At 40.0% G+C, this 18087-nt stretch overlaps 1 protein-coding gene across 13 annotated transcripts in view; it reads left to right on the forward strand.

Annotated features, from left to right (window-relative positions):
• KYNU (kynureninase) overlaps window positions 1-18087 on the forward strand; it is a 90403-nt gene that overhangs the window by 22547 nt on the left and 49769 nt on the right. For 12 of the 13 annotated variants that reach the window (XR_012154227.1, XR_012154228.1, XR_012154229.1 and 9 more), the window contains 5 exons: window positions 92-174; window positions 10553-10614; window positions 12846-12917; window positions 14141-14215; window positions 15626-15772. Coding sequence is in view for 8 of the 13 variants with exons in the window: in XM_073305388.1 (XP_073161489.1) it covers window positions 92-174; window positions 10553-10614; window positions 12846-12917; window positions 14141-14215; window positions 15626-15772 (439 nt within the window). In the remaining 5 variants the exon portion in view is untranslated. The remainder of the gene's footprint in view (window positions 1-91; window positions 175-10552; window positions 10615-12845; window positions 12918-14140; window positions 14216-15625; window positions 15773-18087) is intronic. The other variant, XM_073305393.1, reaches the window with a different exon arrangement.

Raw genomic sequence — 18087 nt, forward strand, 5'->3', positions numbered from 1 at the left:
ATGAAACAAGCCCCATATTGAGTTAGTGTTGTTAGCAATGTACCAAAGAGAACAGAATACATTTTCATCATTTGTTTCTCTTTCTTTTCAGAGGTGTTCATGGTCATTTCAGTGGTAAGCGCCCATGGGCTTTAGGAGATGAGTGCATCGTGGAGCTTATGGCTGATATTGTGGGTATGTGTGAGCCAGAGAGAAAACTGTTTTTGAAAAAGTGTAATTTTTTGTCCGGTGGTGGAGAACCCAGAAACTTTACATCCAAAACTTAATTCTCAGCACTTTGTTTCACAGTAGTCTTTCTGACTGCTCAATACAGAGTACAACTTATTTTAAGATCTATATGTGATTGAGGAGATGAATGTGGACGATAATATATGACCATGAGTATATCCTGAAAGTAATTGCAGTGAGGGCTTCTGGGATCATCATAAACCACTTGCTATTATATATGAAGCCAAAGCCCTTCTTAAAGGGCAGTGAACATCATTTCATTTCTCTTTTAAAGGGAGAGTTGGAGTGAAACAATGATAATTCCTTTGGTTCCAAAGCAAATGATTGTCTAGATGTTTCCTGCTTTTCCTCCTTGTCTTGCCTACATGCTCAGGGTCTGACTGATTGCCATATTTGAGGTTGGTGAGGAATTTCCACCCCCAGGGTAGATTGGCAGAGACTATGGTGATTTTTTTCACCTTCTTCTGCAGCATGGGTCATGGGTCACATGTTGGTTTAAATTAGAGTAAATGGTGGATTCTCTGTAACTTTAATTCTTTAAATCATGGTTTGAAGACTTCAGTACTCATCTTATGGGTCTATTTCAGGAGTGGGTGGGTGAGGTTCAGTTGGCAGCGATGTGTAGGAGTTCAGACTAGATGATCATGATGGTCCCTTCTGGCCTTACAGTCTATGACTCTGTGATCTAGCATGAAACCCTGCCCCATGTTAAGAGTTGTTTACCTCATCAGCATGGGGGCAGAACCAGCTGCCAAAAAAGAATATTTGACTTGCACCTCTTGTGAGCACCAATCCCCTCATTGCACCCCTCTAAAGAATCTGCCAGGCTGAACAATGAATACACCTGATTATTCTAGAGTTAGAGTGGTGGTAGCCATGTTGGTGCCTGGATACTAAAAATACAAGATGGGTGAGGTAATATATTTTATTGTACCAACTTGCTGCTGGTGAAAGACAAGCTTTCAAGCTACACAGAGCTCTTCTTCAGATCTGGTGAAGTTACTCAGTGTCAGAGCTAAATATGAAGTGGAACAGATTTTTTTAGCATTAGTACTTAACAGACATTCTAAGAGACCACTCATGGTGAGTTGCCCTGTTAACACCTTTGCAGTCATAGGACCAAAAAAAATGGGGTTAGCGAGTTACCGGTTGTTGCAATAAACCATAAATCCGGTGCCTGTGTTAACCCCATGATTTTTCATGTCTAACAAAGTTAGGAATCTAAGCTCCCAGGCTTATTTTTTGAAGGTGTTGTGCAGGGTTTTTTTTTGTTTGTTTGTTTTTTTTTGAGATCAAGGACTGAGAAGTCAGATATGGATGGATCATTTTGTGAAAAGTATTCAGCCACGGCTGATATGGTGTTTTTGCCTTATAATTTTTGTATGTGAATTCATTCAAGAGTGTAGTGATAGTTGTTGTTTGGAGGCATTTATTTCACCTGATGAGGTACACCACATGTTGTGATAGGCATATGTAGGGCTCATGGATCTTGAAAGGTGCGTTGTGAGGGATATTGATCATCATCATATTGATCATCATCATAGCGGCAGGTTTTGCATCTGTCATGAGTTGGTCGGTGTGGTTTGTGAGGAGCTTACTTCTGATGATGAGCTTGAAGAGGTTGGAGCATTGTTTGAAGGCCAGTCGAGGGGCTTTAGGAAAGATTTATTTCAGCATGTGGTCCCCATCGAGTATGGGTTGTAACTGTTTAATTGTACTTTGTATGGGTTCCAGTGTGGGGTGATAGATGACAAGGGGTGTGTGTATGTTTGGAGGGGTGGTTTGTTTGTTTGTTTTTTGCTTCTGTATGAAGCAAGTTTTCTCAGGGTATTTGGGAGGCACTTTCCGTAGAGTGATCTGCTTCTCTGGTGAAATGACCTTGTTTGGTGAAGTTAAGTGTGTTTAAGGTTTGTTGGACTTTCTCCTCAGAACACATTCTGTGAATCTGTGTGCCTGGCTTTAGATAACTGGTTTCTAGGTGTGTTTGGGATGGTTAATGGATCTTTGAAAGTAAATGTGGTAATCCATGGGTTTCTTGTATATACTTGTCTGTGGGGTTCCATTGTCGTAGCTGATTGTAGTGTTCAGGAAGGTGACAGTGAGGGAATGTTCTGGAGAGAATTTGATGGATGGTTGATGGTAGTTAGATTTCCACCATAAATTCATGTGGGAATTTAGGTCATCTGTCCAGAGGATGAAAATACCATCAATGTATCTCAGGTATATGACTGGTTTCATGATCCATTTGTCCAGAAACTCTTCCTCAATGTGTCCCATGAAGAGGTTGGCATATTGGGGAACCATCCTAGCACCCCGGCTGTTCCCATGGTTTGGACAAAGTGTGTGTTTTTGAGTGTAAAATTATTATGGGTGATGATGAAAAGTGTTTGGGGTGAATATCTGAGTGTTGTCTTGTAGATATTTGAAGCAGGCAGAAATGCTATCATTGTGAGGAATGTTGGTGTATAGGGAGGTGCCATCCATGATGTCAAGGATTGTGTTCTGAGGGAGGTTGTTAATATCGTAGAGTTTCTGGAGAATGTCAGTTGAGTCCTGGAAGAGGCTGGCCCTCTGTGTGGTGAGTGTGTTGAGGATGGTTTCTATGAGTCCTGATATTTCTTAAGTGAGAGTGACCTGGCCAGATATGATGGCTCTGCCTGGGTTCCCTTGTCTGTATATCTTGGGAAACATGTTGAAGGTCCCTGGGGTGGGTTTGTCGGGGATAAGGTTGTAAAGTTTCTCTTGGAGTTGTTTGGGGAAGGATTTGGTGATATTGTGAAAATTCCTGGGTAAATTCTGATGTGTGTGGGGGGTCTTCTTTGAGTTCTCTATAGTGGATGGTGTCAGAGAGTTTTTGGTTGGAGTCCTCAGTGTACTCATCACAGTTGAGAACTATGATGGCACCCCCTTTGTTTGCTGATATAATGGTTGGATTTCAAGGACTGCACAACCGCCCTCTTGGCAGTGGAGAGATTGTGGTGGATGTGATATTTGTTAAGAATTTCATAGTCAATTTTTTCCCCTGAAGCAATCAATATAATCAAGTGTGTGGTTTTATCCACTGTGGGGTGTCCAATTAGATGATTCTTTTTTCTGATGACTGTCAGTGGGGACACAGTAGTTGTGGTAATGTGGTCATTGTTGTGAAAGAATTCTTTGAGGTGGAGTCAGCAAAAGAATTCTAATTCTCCATGTTAGTTTGGTATCAGGTTCCAGAGCAGAAGTTCAGTCCCTTGGAGATCAAAGATAATTCAACTACAGTTAAGGGTAGTCTTGATAAATTGATTATATGGGGCATTGTTTAGTGTCAATCAAGCACTAGGCTCTGGAAAGAACTGGCTCAGAAAAATAAGACAAAAACACCATATCAAACATGGATGAATACTTTTCACAAAATGAAAAGGAGTACTTGTGGCACCTTTTCTTTTTGCGAATACAGACTAACACGGCTGTTACTCTGAAACCTTTCACAAAATGATCACTCAATATCTGCCCTTTTGGTCTTCATTCTCAAAGGAAACCTATGTAACACCTTCAAAAGATTAGCCTTAGAGCTTATTTTTTAAATTTTGCTAGACACTAAAAATAATGGTCTTAATAAAGACACTGGATTTATGGCTTATTACAACACTCTGTAACCCACTAACCCTCCCTTTTTTGTCCTAGGACTGCAAAGGTGTTAAGAGGCCACTTCACCTTGAATTCTCTTAGAATGGTTACTTATGGTAAACAATCTGTTTCGCCTTGTATTTATCTGACACTGAGTAACTTTCCCAGACCTGAAGAAGCTGTGTAGATCAAAAGCTTATCTCTTTCTCCAACAGAAGTTGGTTCAATAAAAGATATTACATCACCTACCTTGTGTCTCTAATATCCTAGAGGTATAAAAGGCAGCCATAGAGAGTGCTCCTGGAAGCTCAGCAGGCCTACATGCAATGGATTGGGTTTGAGTACGAATTTTCCTTAGTAGCTCCTCTCCAGAGCCACAAATAAATGCTGACATAGATTTTCCACCCTGGCTGCCTTCCAAACTGCTCTGAGGGGAAAAGAAATGGTGTAGGCAGTGTCTCCTCTTGTCCCTTTCTCTCTACAAAGATCACAGAGTTTGCATAGAGTAAGAAAATAAATTGAGATTAGGCTGGAGTTAGCTAGTACCTTTTACCTCAGTTTAGCAAACTGAGGTTAAGGATTGGCCTCAATTTGCTAAACCCACTAAATTGGGGTGAAAGGTGTAAACCTGTGTCTACGCTAGGGAAAAGTCAAGGTTAGATCAGATTAATGCAAGTTAGCTAAACCCAGGGTAGCCAAGACCTTTTCTTACTGTAGAGAATCACATGGTGTGGGAAATCCGGGATCCATACCTGTGGCCAAGGGAAGAATAGTAGGACTCTGGGGTGACTGGAGAGAATGCCTGGAAAGCATTAGAGAATGCTGACCATCCTATTTGACTATTCCTCATATCAGTTCATTTTACGATATTTAAACCTTGTGAAAGAAAGTTTTCATTATTTTATTTTATGAACATATTTACTTCTAGCCATAATGAGGGAAAAAATATTTGTAAATATCAGGTTGTTAAACAAAGCTCCCAGCCAGCTAGGGTTCTGGCAATGGTTACTAGACTTGAGATAATGGGAGGAAATTTAATCATGGGCTCAGTCTTAAAAGGAAAATCACAGGCTGCCATATTTGTTTGGGTTTTTTGTTTAATTTCCCTCACACACTTGTGCAACTGGCTTTCATTCATGTGAATGTTTGGAGAAGAGTTTTTATTTGTGAGACTACAGGTATCTGTTTCTTTACAAACAAATATATTCACTTTCCCAGCAAAAGATTACAAAAAAGATTACATTTATAAAAATCATAATATATTCATGGGAAAGTCACAAAAATATAAATAAAAACCAAGTCTGATCAGTTGTTCAGCATGAATAGTGCAAACAGCTTTAATTGTTTTTCTGTCTAGGATCTAACATTGGCACCCATCAAGAATGCCACATAGTACTGGCTAAGAGAAACAACAATATTTCTGTTTGTGGAGGTGGGTTTTGAAATTAGCACTGAATACAGAGAAGTTAGTGGTCATTCTTATTTCATCTGGCAGTGAGTTCCATAGTTCTGATCTAGGTCCTATGAACGATCTGTCTCCCACAGTCACAAGTTTCTTTCCACTGGTCAACATTTACTGTTCTGGTGCTGGGTAGCTGTTATGGGAGGTTGTGCTCAAGGAGAGACATTTAATCTTTCAGGTAGCTAGCACCAATTCCATTCAGGGCTTTGAAAGTCAGGACAGAGACCTTGAACTGCACATCTGGGTGCTGTGGCCACTTTGTGCCACCTACAAGGGGACAATACATCCCCCTGCATAGAACAACCCTCAGCTACCCAGTGCAGAGATGCTTTGCAATTTCTGCACTGCCTCCGCATAGGCCCTGGCATAGGAGGCACTCCAGGAGGTAGACTGAAGTGGGAGCAGACATAATCAAGGCAGACCTGCACCCTGATTTTTCCACTGCCACAAGCCCTGTATGAGTTATGGCTACAGGAGGTGCAAGTTACAGTAGCTCTGGTGCTGCCCTAGCCTTTATTGTTTGCTGTTTGTTTTACAGTAGCATCTAAGAGCCCCAGTCATAGTTCCCCACTATATTAGATACTGTACAAACACAGAACAAAAGTCCCTGCCCCAAGGAGCTTACAATCTAAGTATAAGACAAGAGACAACAAGTGGATTGTGACGGTCCAACAGTAGTATAAAGAAACAACGAGCCAGTATTAGCCAGCATGTTGGGTTGCGGTCTCGGCCCACCAGCCTGTACCTTGAACCACAACAGCAGACAAAAGGAGAGGTACATGCAGCCTCTGCTCAGACTGTGTGCTAGCCCTGATGCAGGGATGAATCTAGCTGCAACTGTTAATTGCCTGACAGAAAGTAGGGAATTGGAGTGATGTGTTCTGTGTTGCAGATCTGTCAGACTTCTGCATTCTGTATTTCACCATCAAAACAGTGTATTTTAAAGTACTACTTTAACTAAAGAAAATATGCACAGCTCGGAGAGAAGTGTTACGTAGAAATTTAAATCTTTGTGTAGCAGCCATCTCATTTCTACTGTTGCCAATCTCCTTGCTCACCCCTTCTCTTTTAGAGCACTCATAAAACTGTTATAGTGTATCTTACAAATATTTCTTCCAGTCTTTCACCAGAGTCAAAATGTTTTTAAGTTGTTACACCTTTATCCATTTTAAGCAGCATGAACAATGAATAAAGGTCAACACACTATTAACCTGCATTTGTTTTGTTTTCAGTTCTTCAGTGGGCAGGATTCTGTAGCCCTGTTGCACTCTACAGCAGTTAAGGTTCATTATGTACTGAGCTGTAAAATGTGGTCTGAGTTGGAATTTGGCATTAAAATAATCAGCCCAGCAGGATTTTATTTGTGGGAAATTTCCTTAGAACTAGTTTGCAGAATCTAAATGATTATTTCTTTGAAAAGGAGCAAATTAAGGTAATAAGATCTCCCACAAATAATGGATGAATTGTCAGCTATCTAGACTGGTAATGTCTCCATAATATGGACTGATTATTTCAGGCTCTTTTTTTTTCTTTTATGTAACAGTGAAAAAGTGAAGTGAATAAATATGAACAACAACACTGTTAAACTGTCTCCTCCAATGTGGTATTTACAATTAAGCGTTCTCCCCAGCAACATGCAATGCTAAGTATATCAGTGTGTGTCAAGGAGAGAGGAAGGCTGAATTCTGAATTTTTCCTTTAGTAGGTTTAATGTGAAGACATAAACAGAATTTTAACACTGTTTGGTAGTGAATATTTACCATATTATAGAGGAGGAAGAATTGTCATAGCTTATTCTGAGAAGCAGTAAGTATATGTTGTCTAGTGGGATTTATTCAGGAATGGACTAAAGGCTATAAAGATTTTCTTTTGTCCATTTAAAGGTTTATAGCTCTATAACACCTTGCTTATTAAATGTTCACACTTCCTTTTAAAATGAAAGTTACAATGGTGAATATATTGTGAAATGCAGAGTCAAGGTCACTAGATGCCAAAGCTCTTTTCTTTTCTTAAGCCAAATAGCGTAACAGGGAAAATGTAATTTTGGCTTTTCCTACTATACTTTATTAAAACATTACAACCTTGGCAGGATCACCTTCTAATGAAATCAGACTAACTGCATTGCTGCTGTTGTACAATGTGCTCAGGCAGGTCTCTGTTGAGAAAAGACTGAGTACTGAGCAGATTGGTAGTGACTTTGAGCAATAACCTGGTTTCAGGATTGGGGCTTTTAGCCTTTTCCAGTCATTGCACAAAATGCATTTTACTTATTCTGGTGAGACCCAGACTCCTGTTGCCAGGGGTGCTGGAATGATTTTTATAATTGGGGTGCTGAAAGCCATTGAACCAAACTGTAAACACTGTATATAATGGAAACCACTTCAAGCCAGGGGGTGCAGCAGCACCCCCCACACCCTTGGTTCCATCACCTATGCCTGTTGCAGTCACAAGACTGCAGGGGTGGGAAAAAGCTGGCAGTGGTTGCCTAGCACAATCAGAATTATTTCCGATGTTGTAGCAAGGATGGTGTTTTACAAACACTGCTACCTTTCATTAGAGAGAGGATTTATCAAGCAGAATATATAGAGGGTTATTCTGTCTCGGTGATATAGTATAAAGATAGGAGATAGTGATGGCAAATATAGTTTTGTCTCTTGAATGGTCTTTGAGTATAGTAATAGGTTAATTGGATCATACCAGGGTTGTTTTCTTAAATACAATGCAGATTATAAAGGATTCCAATGAATCATAGAATATCAGGGTTGGAAGGGACCTCAGGAGGTCATCTAGTCCAACCCCCTGCTCAAAGCAGAACCAATCCCCATCTAAATCAGCCTAGCCAGGGCTTTGTCAAGCCTGACCTTGAAAACTTCCAAGGAAGAAGATTCCACCACCTCCCTAGGTAACCCATTCCAGTGCTTCACCATCCTCCTAGTGAATTTTTTTTTCTTAACATCCAACCTAAACCTCCCCCACTGCAACTTGAGACCATTACTCCTTGTTCTGTCATCAGCTCCCACTGAAAACAATCTAGATCCATCCTCTTTGCAACCCCCTTTCAGGTAGTTAAAGCAGCTACCAAATCCCCTCATTCTTCTCTTCTGCAGATTAAATAATCCCAGTTCCCTCAGCCTCTCCTCATAAATCATGTGCTCCAGCCCCCTAATAATTTTTGTTGCCCTTCACTGGACTCTGTCCAGTTTTTCCACATCCTTCTTGTAGGGCCCAAAACTGGACACAATGGCTTGGATGAGGCTTGGTGTTTGTGGCCATGAAATTCAATACAAGAAAGCTTTAAATTTTAAATATATAAATTACAAGACAGCAAGACTTATGTGATAAATACAGTGCCATATTTAATTTGGGATATTGGCATGCAGTCAACCATTTTTATTCATGTGTTGAACAGTTCAACAAGACACAGGCAGAGAAAAGGTAGTTTTAGCTCCACTGTGGCCCTAGTTAGAAGGGGCTCTGTGTGCTTATGGAGATGGGGAGACAGGGGCAGGGGACCCATCACTTCATGGTGCCACCCCTTTTTCAGCCCCATGTTTCTATATGGAAACAAAGGATGCAGTTTATATAGCTCTGAGCTGCACTAACTCCCTCTGGCTCCCTCCTGCAGCTGCTATTGAGCAGCCATGTAACAGCATGGCATCTGCAGGAGCATGCTGCCAAGAGAAAGAAAGGGTAGTAGAGAAGTGTAGGTTGGCTGAGGGTGAAGTAGTTTCATACCTATAGATGACCAGGCTTGATGTGCTTGCCCCCAACAAACTTCACGGTGCTTCAAACCTCTGCCCACTGAGTCTGGAAAGTCCATGTGAGAAATTCTTCAGGAGATCTCCTGACTCTTTAGAATCTTGCCACAGTTCCCTCCCTCTCATACAGTGGCAGGTTGAATGACACACAGAAGGAGCAACTGAAGACCTATTTATATTATAAACTCTTCAGGGCAAGGATCATCTAATACTGTGTTTGTACCCTAGCTAGCACAATGGGCTCCCACTCTTCATTGGTCCTTAGGCACTACTGTAATAAATATGGTCAATTAATAACAACAACAACAATAAATCATCCTAGACAGCATAGTGCTTGGCCATTCATCCAGTAGTAGCAAATAAGGCCTACTGCAGGTATGTGATCCCTTATACAGAGGTTTTGGGGCAGTAAATTCATGTCGTTTCCAAACCCACTGGCCATGCAGTCTGGTCTTTCTACTTCAGGCCCATTCACAAGTAGTATTTTTTCCTATACCGGTGCACTTACAATCCTGACAGAACAGTTCTCTGGAGCCCAGCCGATGGCAGAATCATGGTGCAGGGTCCCTCTCCTCTGCTTCTCCTTTTCTGTGTATGTGTTCACTCTCCCCTTCAAGCTTTGGTCCTCTCTTGGTCTTCTGTTCTCCTCAAGCCTACCCCACATCTGTAGAGATTATCAGGCAACTCAGACAAGCCCATCTTCCAGCAAAAGAGACTCGGCAAAGTGCTAATTCATCTCTAGGGTGTACAGATGGTTGTAATTCTTCGCAACAAAAAGACATGAAACCAAAGCCAGGAACTGGTAATTTTTCATGTTAAGCTCTGCCCTGTATAACAGATAGCCCCTTATCCTGCCTAAAACCTCCCCAGCAGCTGATAGGTGTTTGAGAATTGGTTCATAAATAAGCAGTTAGAACAATATTGGAAAAATCCATTAGTTGTGCCTGAGGTTCCTATTAGCTTCCATATATCTATATAGTTATCTCAGAGCTATGTACTCAAAGCTGAATCCAAAAGCTTGGCTGTGGATAATAATTAATTATATTTTGCAAAAATCTTTTTTATTTTTATTAAGGATGCATTTTACCTTGGCATTGTATACTAACCATTTAAAAATAGATGATTTTCCTTAATATATATTTTTGTCTAGAGATATTTGTTTAGAGATGTACTTATGGCAAACAAACACTGTTGTTGAATTTGGCTAAGGTATTAATGATAACAGTAAATCAACTGGTGGTTTGCTGGGAAATGAAGCTACTTCGTTATCTCTTAATGGCTATATCAAACCTGGAAAATACATATTTTTTGTCAACTGACCCAGTGAGTCAGGCAGGAGAACTTTTTATTTCAGTGGGATGACACATCAAACATGTTTGCCGTCTAGTCTTTTGAGAGACATTGACTGAAAACCATGCCTTTGCTTTTTACATCATTTTACCAGACTTTACACAGGGTGAAAAGAGAGAGAAACTTCTGTGTTATTACTTTTCAGGTGCTCAAAAGGAAGAAGTAGCCCTAATGAACGGGCTAACTGTTAATCTGCATCTCCAGATGGTAAATTCATTCTTTTTTTTTCTCCAATATTTAGTACATTTGATATTGTCAAATTAACTTTAGTCCTTATACCTTGAATTTGAAAAGATTTTACTCTTCATTTATGTTAATTAAAATATTTTGTGGAGGTTCCTACAAGGAAGCATGGGACAGTGATCTCGATGCCTTTTTCAAAAGACTTGAGGATCTTGCTGAGTGCTCTGACCTATGTAGTGGTATATACAGCACCTTGCTCAGCCCATAGGAAACACAAAGCACAAAAGCTGGGCAGCAAAGCTTTTTTCCACAAACATTTTAAGGACAAATATGATCTTTTCTCATGTACACTATAAAACAATGACTAAAGGGCAGCATTCGAGACTCTTGTTCAGGAGATATGTGTGCAAATACCTATTTGGTTTTTTTGGAGTTTCCACACACATCTCCAGAGAGACATTTTGATAGCTGCTCTGAGAGTCCTCTCAAAACATCAAAGCTCAAAAAGATTCTCATCTGAGGTATTAATAATTTCCCTACAATTTAAGTAAAAAATGCATGGTATATGGGCTCATCATGTGAAGGACTATAGTATATAAGCCCTACCAAATTCACAGTGCATTTTGGTCAAATTAATGGTCATAGGGTTTTAAAAATAGTAAATTTCATGATTTCAGCTATTTAAATCTGAAATTTCACGGTGTTGTAATTGTCAGAGTCCTCACTCGAAAAGGAGTTGTGGGGGAGGGGGTTGCAGTGATATTGTAGGGGGGTTGCGGTACTGGTATCCTTACTTCTGCACTGCTGCTGGAGGCAGTGCTGCCATCAGAGCTGGGCAGGTGGAGAGCAGCGGCTGCTGGCCGGAAGCCCAGCTCTGAAGGCAGAGCCGCCGCCAGCAGCGGTGCAGAAGTAAGGATGGCCTGGTAAGGTATTGCCACCTTTACTTCAACAGTACTGGGCCCTCATTAAGCAGCCGCCACTCTCCGACCACCCAGCTTTGAATGCAGCATTGCAGGAGTAATGTGGCATGGTATGGTATTGTTACCTTTACTTCTGCACAGCTGCTGGTCATGCTGCCTTCGTAGCTGGGCGCTTGGCCAGCAACCACCACTCTCCGGCTGCCGAGCTCTGAAGGCAGCATAGAAGTAAAGGCAACCCTCCAGCAACTCCCTTTTGGGTTAGGACCCCCAATTTGAGAAACGCTGGTCTCCCCCCTGAAATTTGTATAGTATGGGGTAAAAGCAGACAAAAGACCAGATTTCACTGGCGGGAGACCAGATTTCATGATCCGTGACTCATTTTTCATGGCTGTGAATTTGGTAGGGCCCTAAATATAACACCTGGTAAATAATCTTTTCACTGTTCAGTATGGAATTATAAAGCTGCCTTCATTAGGCTCAGATCACTTCACAGCCCCCCAAGTTCTGTGCTCAGTCCCAGAGCTCCCGCTTTTTCTGGAGCTTGTGAAAGGCATTCTGTCAGTGTGGATCCCACACTACATGAAGGGGTAGAAAGTGGATGGGCCATGGTTAGTGGGTGTGGCTTCAGACAGAGTATAGGTAGGAAATGACATTCAGCTTGGGGCTGTATTATATATTTTGTGGAGCATCACCTTGCAAGTCTCTCTGTCAGGGAGATGCAGGTGATGCAGTGATCCAGAGCTGGTATACAGACACAGTCTCTGCATGAATGGCCCAGGTTTCTCCTGATCGTTTACGTTTGGAGGTAGGCCCTCCAACCTTCATCACAGGAGGATGGCAGCAGCAACACCACCCCCATCATCAGAGGATGATGTGGGAACTTTGCAGAAAGCTCTGCGCTCCCTCTGCAGGCTTTGCTACAGAAGGAAATAATCTGGATCTTGGTGATTGGAGCAGGGGGATGGAAAATCAGGATGACTGTGTTTTATTTCTGTCTGCCAGTAATTTGCTTGTATGACCTCGACCAAATCATGTAGGATGTAATACTGGCCTCACTGAAGTCGGTGGTAATGTTGCCATTATCTTAAAGATGTGGATTTCATCCTTAAATTCTCCATGGCCATACTTACAAATCTGTAAAATGGGTACAATGTTATAAAAGTTTTCTACATCAGAGAGTATTGTAAAGACTAAATATTTTTCAAGTGCTCTGGGATTATTTTGACATGCTCTACATAAATGCAAATTGTTTGTATTTTTCTTAAATTATACATGGGGATCAATTCTTTAGTATTGGTTTAGATAAATGTTTCAACATCTTTTTTTTTTTAACAGTTATCTTTTTTTAGCCCTACTCCAAGTCGCTATAAGATTCTTCTAGAAGCCAAAGCCTTTCCCTCCGACCATGTAAGAAATTCATATTTCACGGTATTTGTATTATTAATCATATACTGGAAAGAGTATCAGTAGCCTGATTTGAATATTTATTAGATAAACTTGTCCAAGTACCATTACAATAAAAATAAAAACTGTCAGATGCTTTTGAGCTTAGCAAGTTTTACAGATTGTAGTTTTATTCCTTTCGTTCAAATAAAAAATGTTACAAGATGAAAAGATTGAATGGGTACATTGATTTATTAGTCTTTTTAAAGACATTGAACAAATTGCTGGCCTAAATCAACTGAAGTTGTAGCTGTTTTATTAATTCATGTTGCTGTTTTACTTTATGGAAACCAAATCAATAGAAAACTCACAACATTAACACTTGTATATCCCCAGACAGAGGTGGAAATGCTTGTTTTTTCGCACTTTAAATTACTAGTTTAAACATAATTTGTGTGCTATGAATGTGTACTATGAAATAGGAGACAATAGTCCATGCATCACAGCTTACAGCAAATAAATCTTTGAGTTTGTGGCCCAGTGCTACTTAATCATCTACTCAGTAAACTCATGGAAATTGATAATTTTTATTAATCTTTAAGGCACAATAAAATGACTCCAAATATCACTCATAGGATTATTTGTAACTCGGATGCATGAACTTCAGATTGCCTTTATTCTAGGCTACAGAGCTCAACAGTTACTTTTGCCTTTGCTCACTATAGCTTCATTTGTGCACACTCTGTGCTTTCTGTGTTCCTTTGACACCCCAATAATAAGCTGTACAACTGCCTTCATCTCAGACCACTGTACTATAATTATTAACTGTCTATAGCACAATATTTCTGATTGACTATATGTGACATTGTCCCCCAAACATTATCAATACAGTATCTTTAGTGATAAAATCATTGGCTGAGGTACGCAAAGCTTGGAGATATAGACACTGGGTGGACTTAGTAGTAGTAGTACTATCTGTAGGGCCTATGAGCCCTAGTCATGGACTAGAACCCCATTGTGTGTGTTAGGCGCTGTTCAGTCATAGAACAAAGAACAGTCCCTACTCCAAAGAGCCTTGGCTCACTGAAGTCAATAGGAGTTTTGGCCCATTGAATTTAATGGGGCCGGGATTTCACCCACTAATTTTAATGAAAGATGTGTGTGTAGGTTTGATCTAAAAATCTAAGCCATTTCTTTTAAAATCCGTTTGCTTTGCTAAACTGTAGTGCGTGAAATTCTTTTTTCAGTATGCTGTTGAGTCTCAGCTTCGGCTTCATGGACTTGATGTGGAGAAATGCATGCTCATGGTACAGCCACGCAAGGTTTGTGAGGGATATAAATGTTAGAACTCTGCTCTCCTTGTTAACATTGGCTATATACATGTAGTTAGTTAGCATTGGCTATAAATGTGTAGTTAGTACAAGAATGGAGGTGTTGTCCCCCAAATTCTTTAGCATCTGTTGTCGTTGGTTATGTATATGCATCTCTTCTTATATTTCTACTCATGTGCCTAGAATTTTCAGAAGAACTTATCGATTGCCACTAATTGTCTATTCTGTTGCTTTCCATACATTTCTGACTTTAAGGACCAATATTATCTTTGTTGTCTGGCTTAAATTGCTGGACTTATCTCTTAGGAAGAAAATAATCTTTCAAAACAGTTACTTATAATGTATTTTCTGATTGCCATAACACAATAGGCTCCTAAAAGAATGCAAAATTCAGAAGCATCAGCATGTATCTTCCTTATAGTTTTCTATCTTAAAAGATTGCCATAAAGACAACATACTGTATCTTTATTATCACAACCTAAGGAAAGGGCCTGCTTCAAAAAATATTTAATTTAGATCATGTTGAGAGATTGCATTACGATCCCTTCTCAACATAAGAACTTTGCCACTTAACTATAATATGGATAATGACCATTGGATTCTAAAATCTGAGTAATTTTATGAGGAGAGTGAGGCTACTCCTGAATCCTTGATAGATGTTCAAAGATTGTTAAGATAATAGCAGTTACTTCCAATTTAGCAAATTTTACCCAAACTCATTGCAGTAGCAAATTTAATTTCATTCTGAGTTTTAACTGCCTAGGTGTCCCGAGATAGTGGTGGGTGGTGGCTACTTTGTGGGAAGAAATGTGGGGAGAAGGAGGCAGAAAATCTTGCTACAAAGAATAAAAATTAGATTTTTCTGCTGAAATTTCTTTATATTTAATGACTTAAGGTTTGGGATTTTTTTTGTATTTCTGATTATGACAGACTTGCCGTTTTTTGAAGTATAAATATGGCAGATTTAGAATAGCTTCCTGTGGGAAATGAAGTGTACTAAAACATGAGGGTGAGACCTGATAGACAGCTTTTAATACTTGTGGGTATCACGATTTTCAAATGCCGCATAAAAATCATTATGTATTCTGTTTGCACCAAGATCTTTTTATATTGTACATTAAAACTGTCTGAAATATTAAGAGGGGTGAAAGGAAAACAAATGTTTTTAGGAATCTACCACCTTGAAAATAAGTTGCTAATGATTTTTCATTTTTTGAAGTAACTGACTCAAAGGCTATTTCCTGTCAATTACCTTTGTAGATCATTGTTGTGCTAGGATACGCTTTTGATCTCCCTATGCAGGCAGCACAGCACATAGTAAAATATAGATTATGAAATAAGAAATGACAGTTTCATTACTGCCAGGGTAGATGTAAAACATGTGCTTTAACTTTATTTTAGGGGGAGGAGACCTTGAGAATTGAAGATATCCTTGACATAATTGAGAAGGAAGGGGACTCTGTTGCTGTAATTTTGCTGAGTGGAGTGCAGTACTACACGGGACAGCTGTTTGACATCCCCAGAATAACAAAGGCTGGCCAAGAAAAGGTAGAATTGTTCCAAGACTACTTCTGTAAAATCGGTTTAAAATAATCCTTTCCCCCCTCTATAAACTGGACAGATATGTAACATATAGGGGGTCTATCTAAATCACTCTAAAGATTTATAGGAAATCATAATCGTATTCTTGCATTTCCCGTAGAGTTCTTATAGGGTGGCTTAAAAAAATCTACAGAAAGGCTATTATTCTTTATTAAATTCTGCAGGCCTCTTGCTTAAGAGTTCTGAATGGGGAAGGAAATGATCATCCCAAACTCTTTAAAATAGAGCACTATGTGTTAGACTTCTATATTTAAACAGAATTTAGCTATGTTCTGTCTTCTCATCCACTCACTGGCAGCTGCTATCACAGCATGTTGCCTCCAGTCAGCAGGGCAAGGTGAGTTCCTTGCGGAGTTGACAGCTTCTGACTCAGCTGATCAGTTAACAGGAGACAGGCAGGATACTGAGTATATCACCTTCATGAGATGACTGGTTTTCAATACAATAACTCAGACTTGGAAACTTGCAGCCAGTGTACTAGAGACTTACTGTGAATTTTTTTAACCATCTTGATTGCCTCCGGAATGCAGGGGAAGGTAGAGTCTTAATTAAGTTTTCTTATCAACAAGAGATCAGCACACTCATCAGGAGGCACATTTTTTATTGGATATATCTTATCTGACCTGAGATACTCAAGGAATTAACATACTGGATGTTACTAGATTCCTACAAACCTGCAGTATAGCTGTATCTAAACAGTTAACCCTTTTGAGGCTTCAGCCCTGATCATACCAGGGCTTCCACTACCTTTTGTTGTTATACCTTCTGTCTCTCCTCTGCTGAACCCCTGGGGCACAAATGCAGGTCCATGAGTTAGCTACAGTGACTACGGGATGCAAACATTGAGTGCACCCACTGAACAATCTAATTTTTCTAAATGCAACATAAAGCTGCTTTCCCTTGTGCCAGAAACTTCAAGGGAGGATAGGCAATGGTAACTGCATCTGCCCCCTGCCAGGCTTGAAGCTGGCATTGCACCTCCTTGCACCGGCTTGGGTGAATTTAGGTCCACACATTTTAGAGCCGCATAGTATAAAAACATAATTACTAGATCTATCTTCCTTGAGGATCACCTAGCCTCTTGCTAACTCTAATGAATCAAGCTTCACAACACTGCCTTTTGATTAAAGGAAAGGATAGTCTGATAGAAAGATGATGTAGCCAAATGCTAGGTTACTGTGTCAGTTCATAAAAGAAGGTGATACTGGGGGTGATGAAAGCATTCACTCTCTGGAAAGCTGGAGCTAAGTGCATACACGTGTATATGTGTGCACAGACACAGAGCATGCTCCCTCTCATAAATCTGCCATATTGCTGATGTCTGACATGTCAGACAGCCCAGAAAAATTTATACCAAACTGTAAATTCAGGTAAACTTGCAAGCTTCTAACTTTAGTGCCAGTCTAAAGATGTTCTCCATAGTTTGGACCACATCCACACCTACTGCAAATCAGTATAGCTCCATTAAGAATAGAGAGATATTCTTTTTATACCAGTGGAGAATCAGGCCCTATGTGTTTAGGTTGGCATCTGTTTAACTGTTATATGTTTTCAATATTAGGAAAATGAGTAATACATACTGTACTATGTTTAAGCTTTTCAGGGATTGGTATCTCAGTGTTATCTGAGGCAACTGCTGGTTGGTGACTAGAGAAAAAGTAAACTCTGTAGAGTAGGCAAAGCAAGGTGAAGGTGACTGCCTGTAATGGGTCTTAGACACAGGACAAACTGTAGTCTTCAAATCAGAATGAGAAAAGTTCTTGAGCGGATTGTGGGTGCTCTATGACCTTGGCAAGTCATGTAACCTCTGTCCCAGTTGCCTATCTCTTAATGGAACAGCAATTTACCTAGCTCGTAGGGGTATTTACAAGCGTTAGGATGAAATCCTGTCCTTTCATAAGGTCAGAATTTCACCCTTGGTTTTCGGAAAATCCTCTGATATCCTGTGAAAGGCAATCCAAGTAGTATATTATATGTTAGTATATTATTATTATTAGGAGCTAGAGGTGTGTATAGGAAGGCGTACAAACCACAATGTCCCCATTAGAGCTTATTGGTGCATTTGTGCATAGATATCTAAGTCACATATTTTATTACTTCTATGTGATAGAAATACTTTAGAGGACAATGAATTTCCAGCAATCATCCATCCCATTAGCATCCAGAATTGGAAGCCAAATGCCGTCTCTTCTGTCTGAAAATCTACAAAGCTTTTATGATTCTAAATAAAGGTGGCGTGAGACATGTATCAGTTGGCTCCT

This window comes from Lepidochelys kempii, chromosome 11 (genome assembly GCF_965140265.1).
Source record: "Lepidochelys kempii isolate rLepKem1 chromosome 11, rLepKem1.hap2, whole genome shotgun sequence".
Lineage (NCBI taxonomy): Eukaryota > Metazoa > Chordata > Testudines > Cheloniidae > Lepidochelys > Lepidochelys kempii.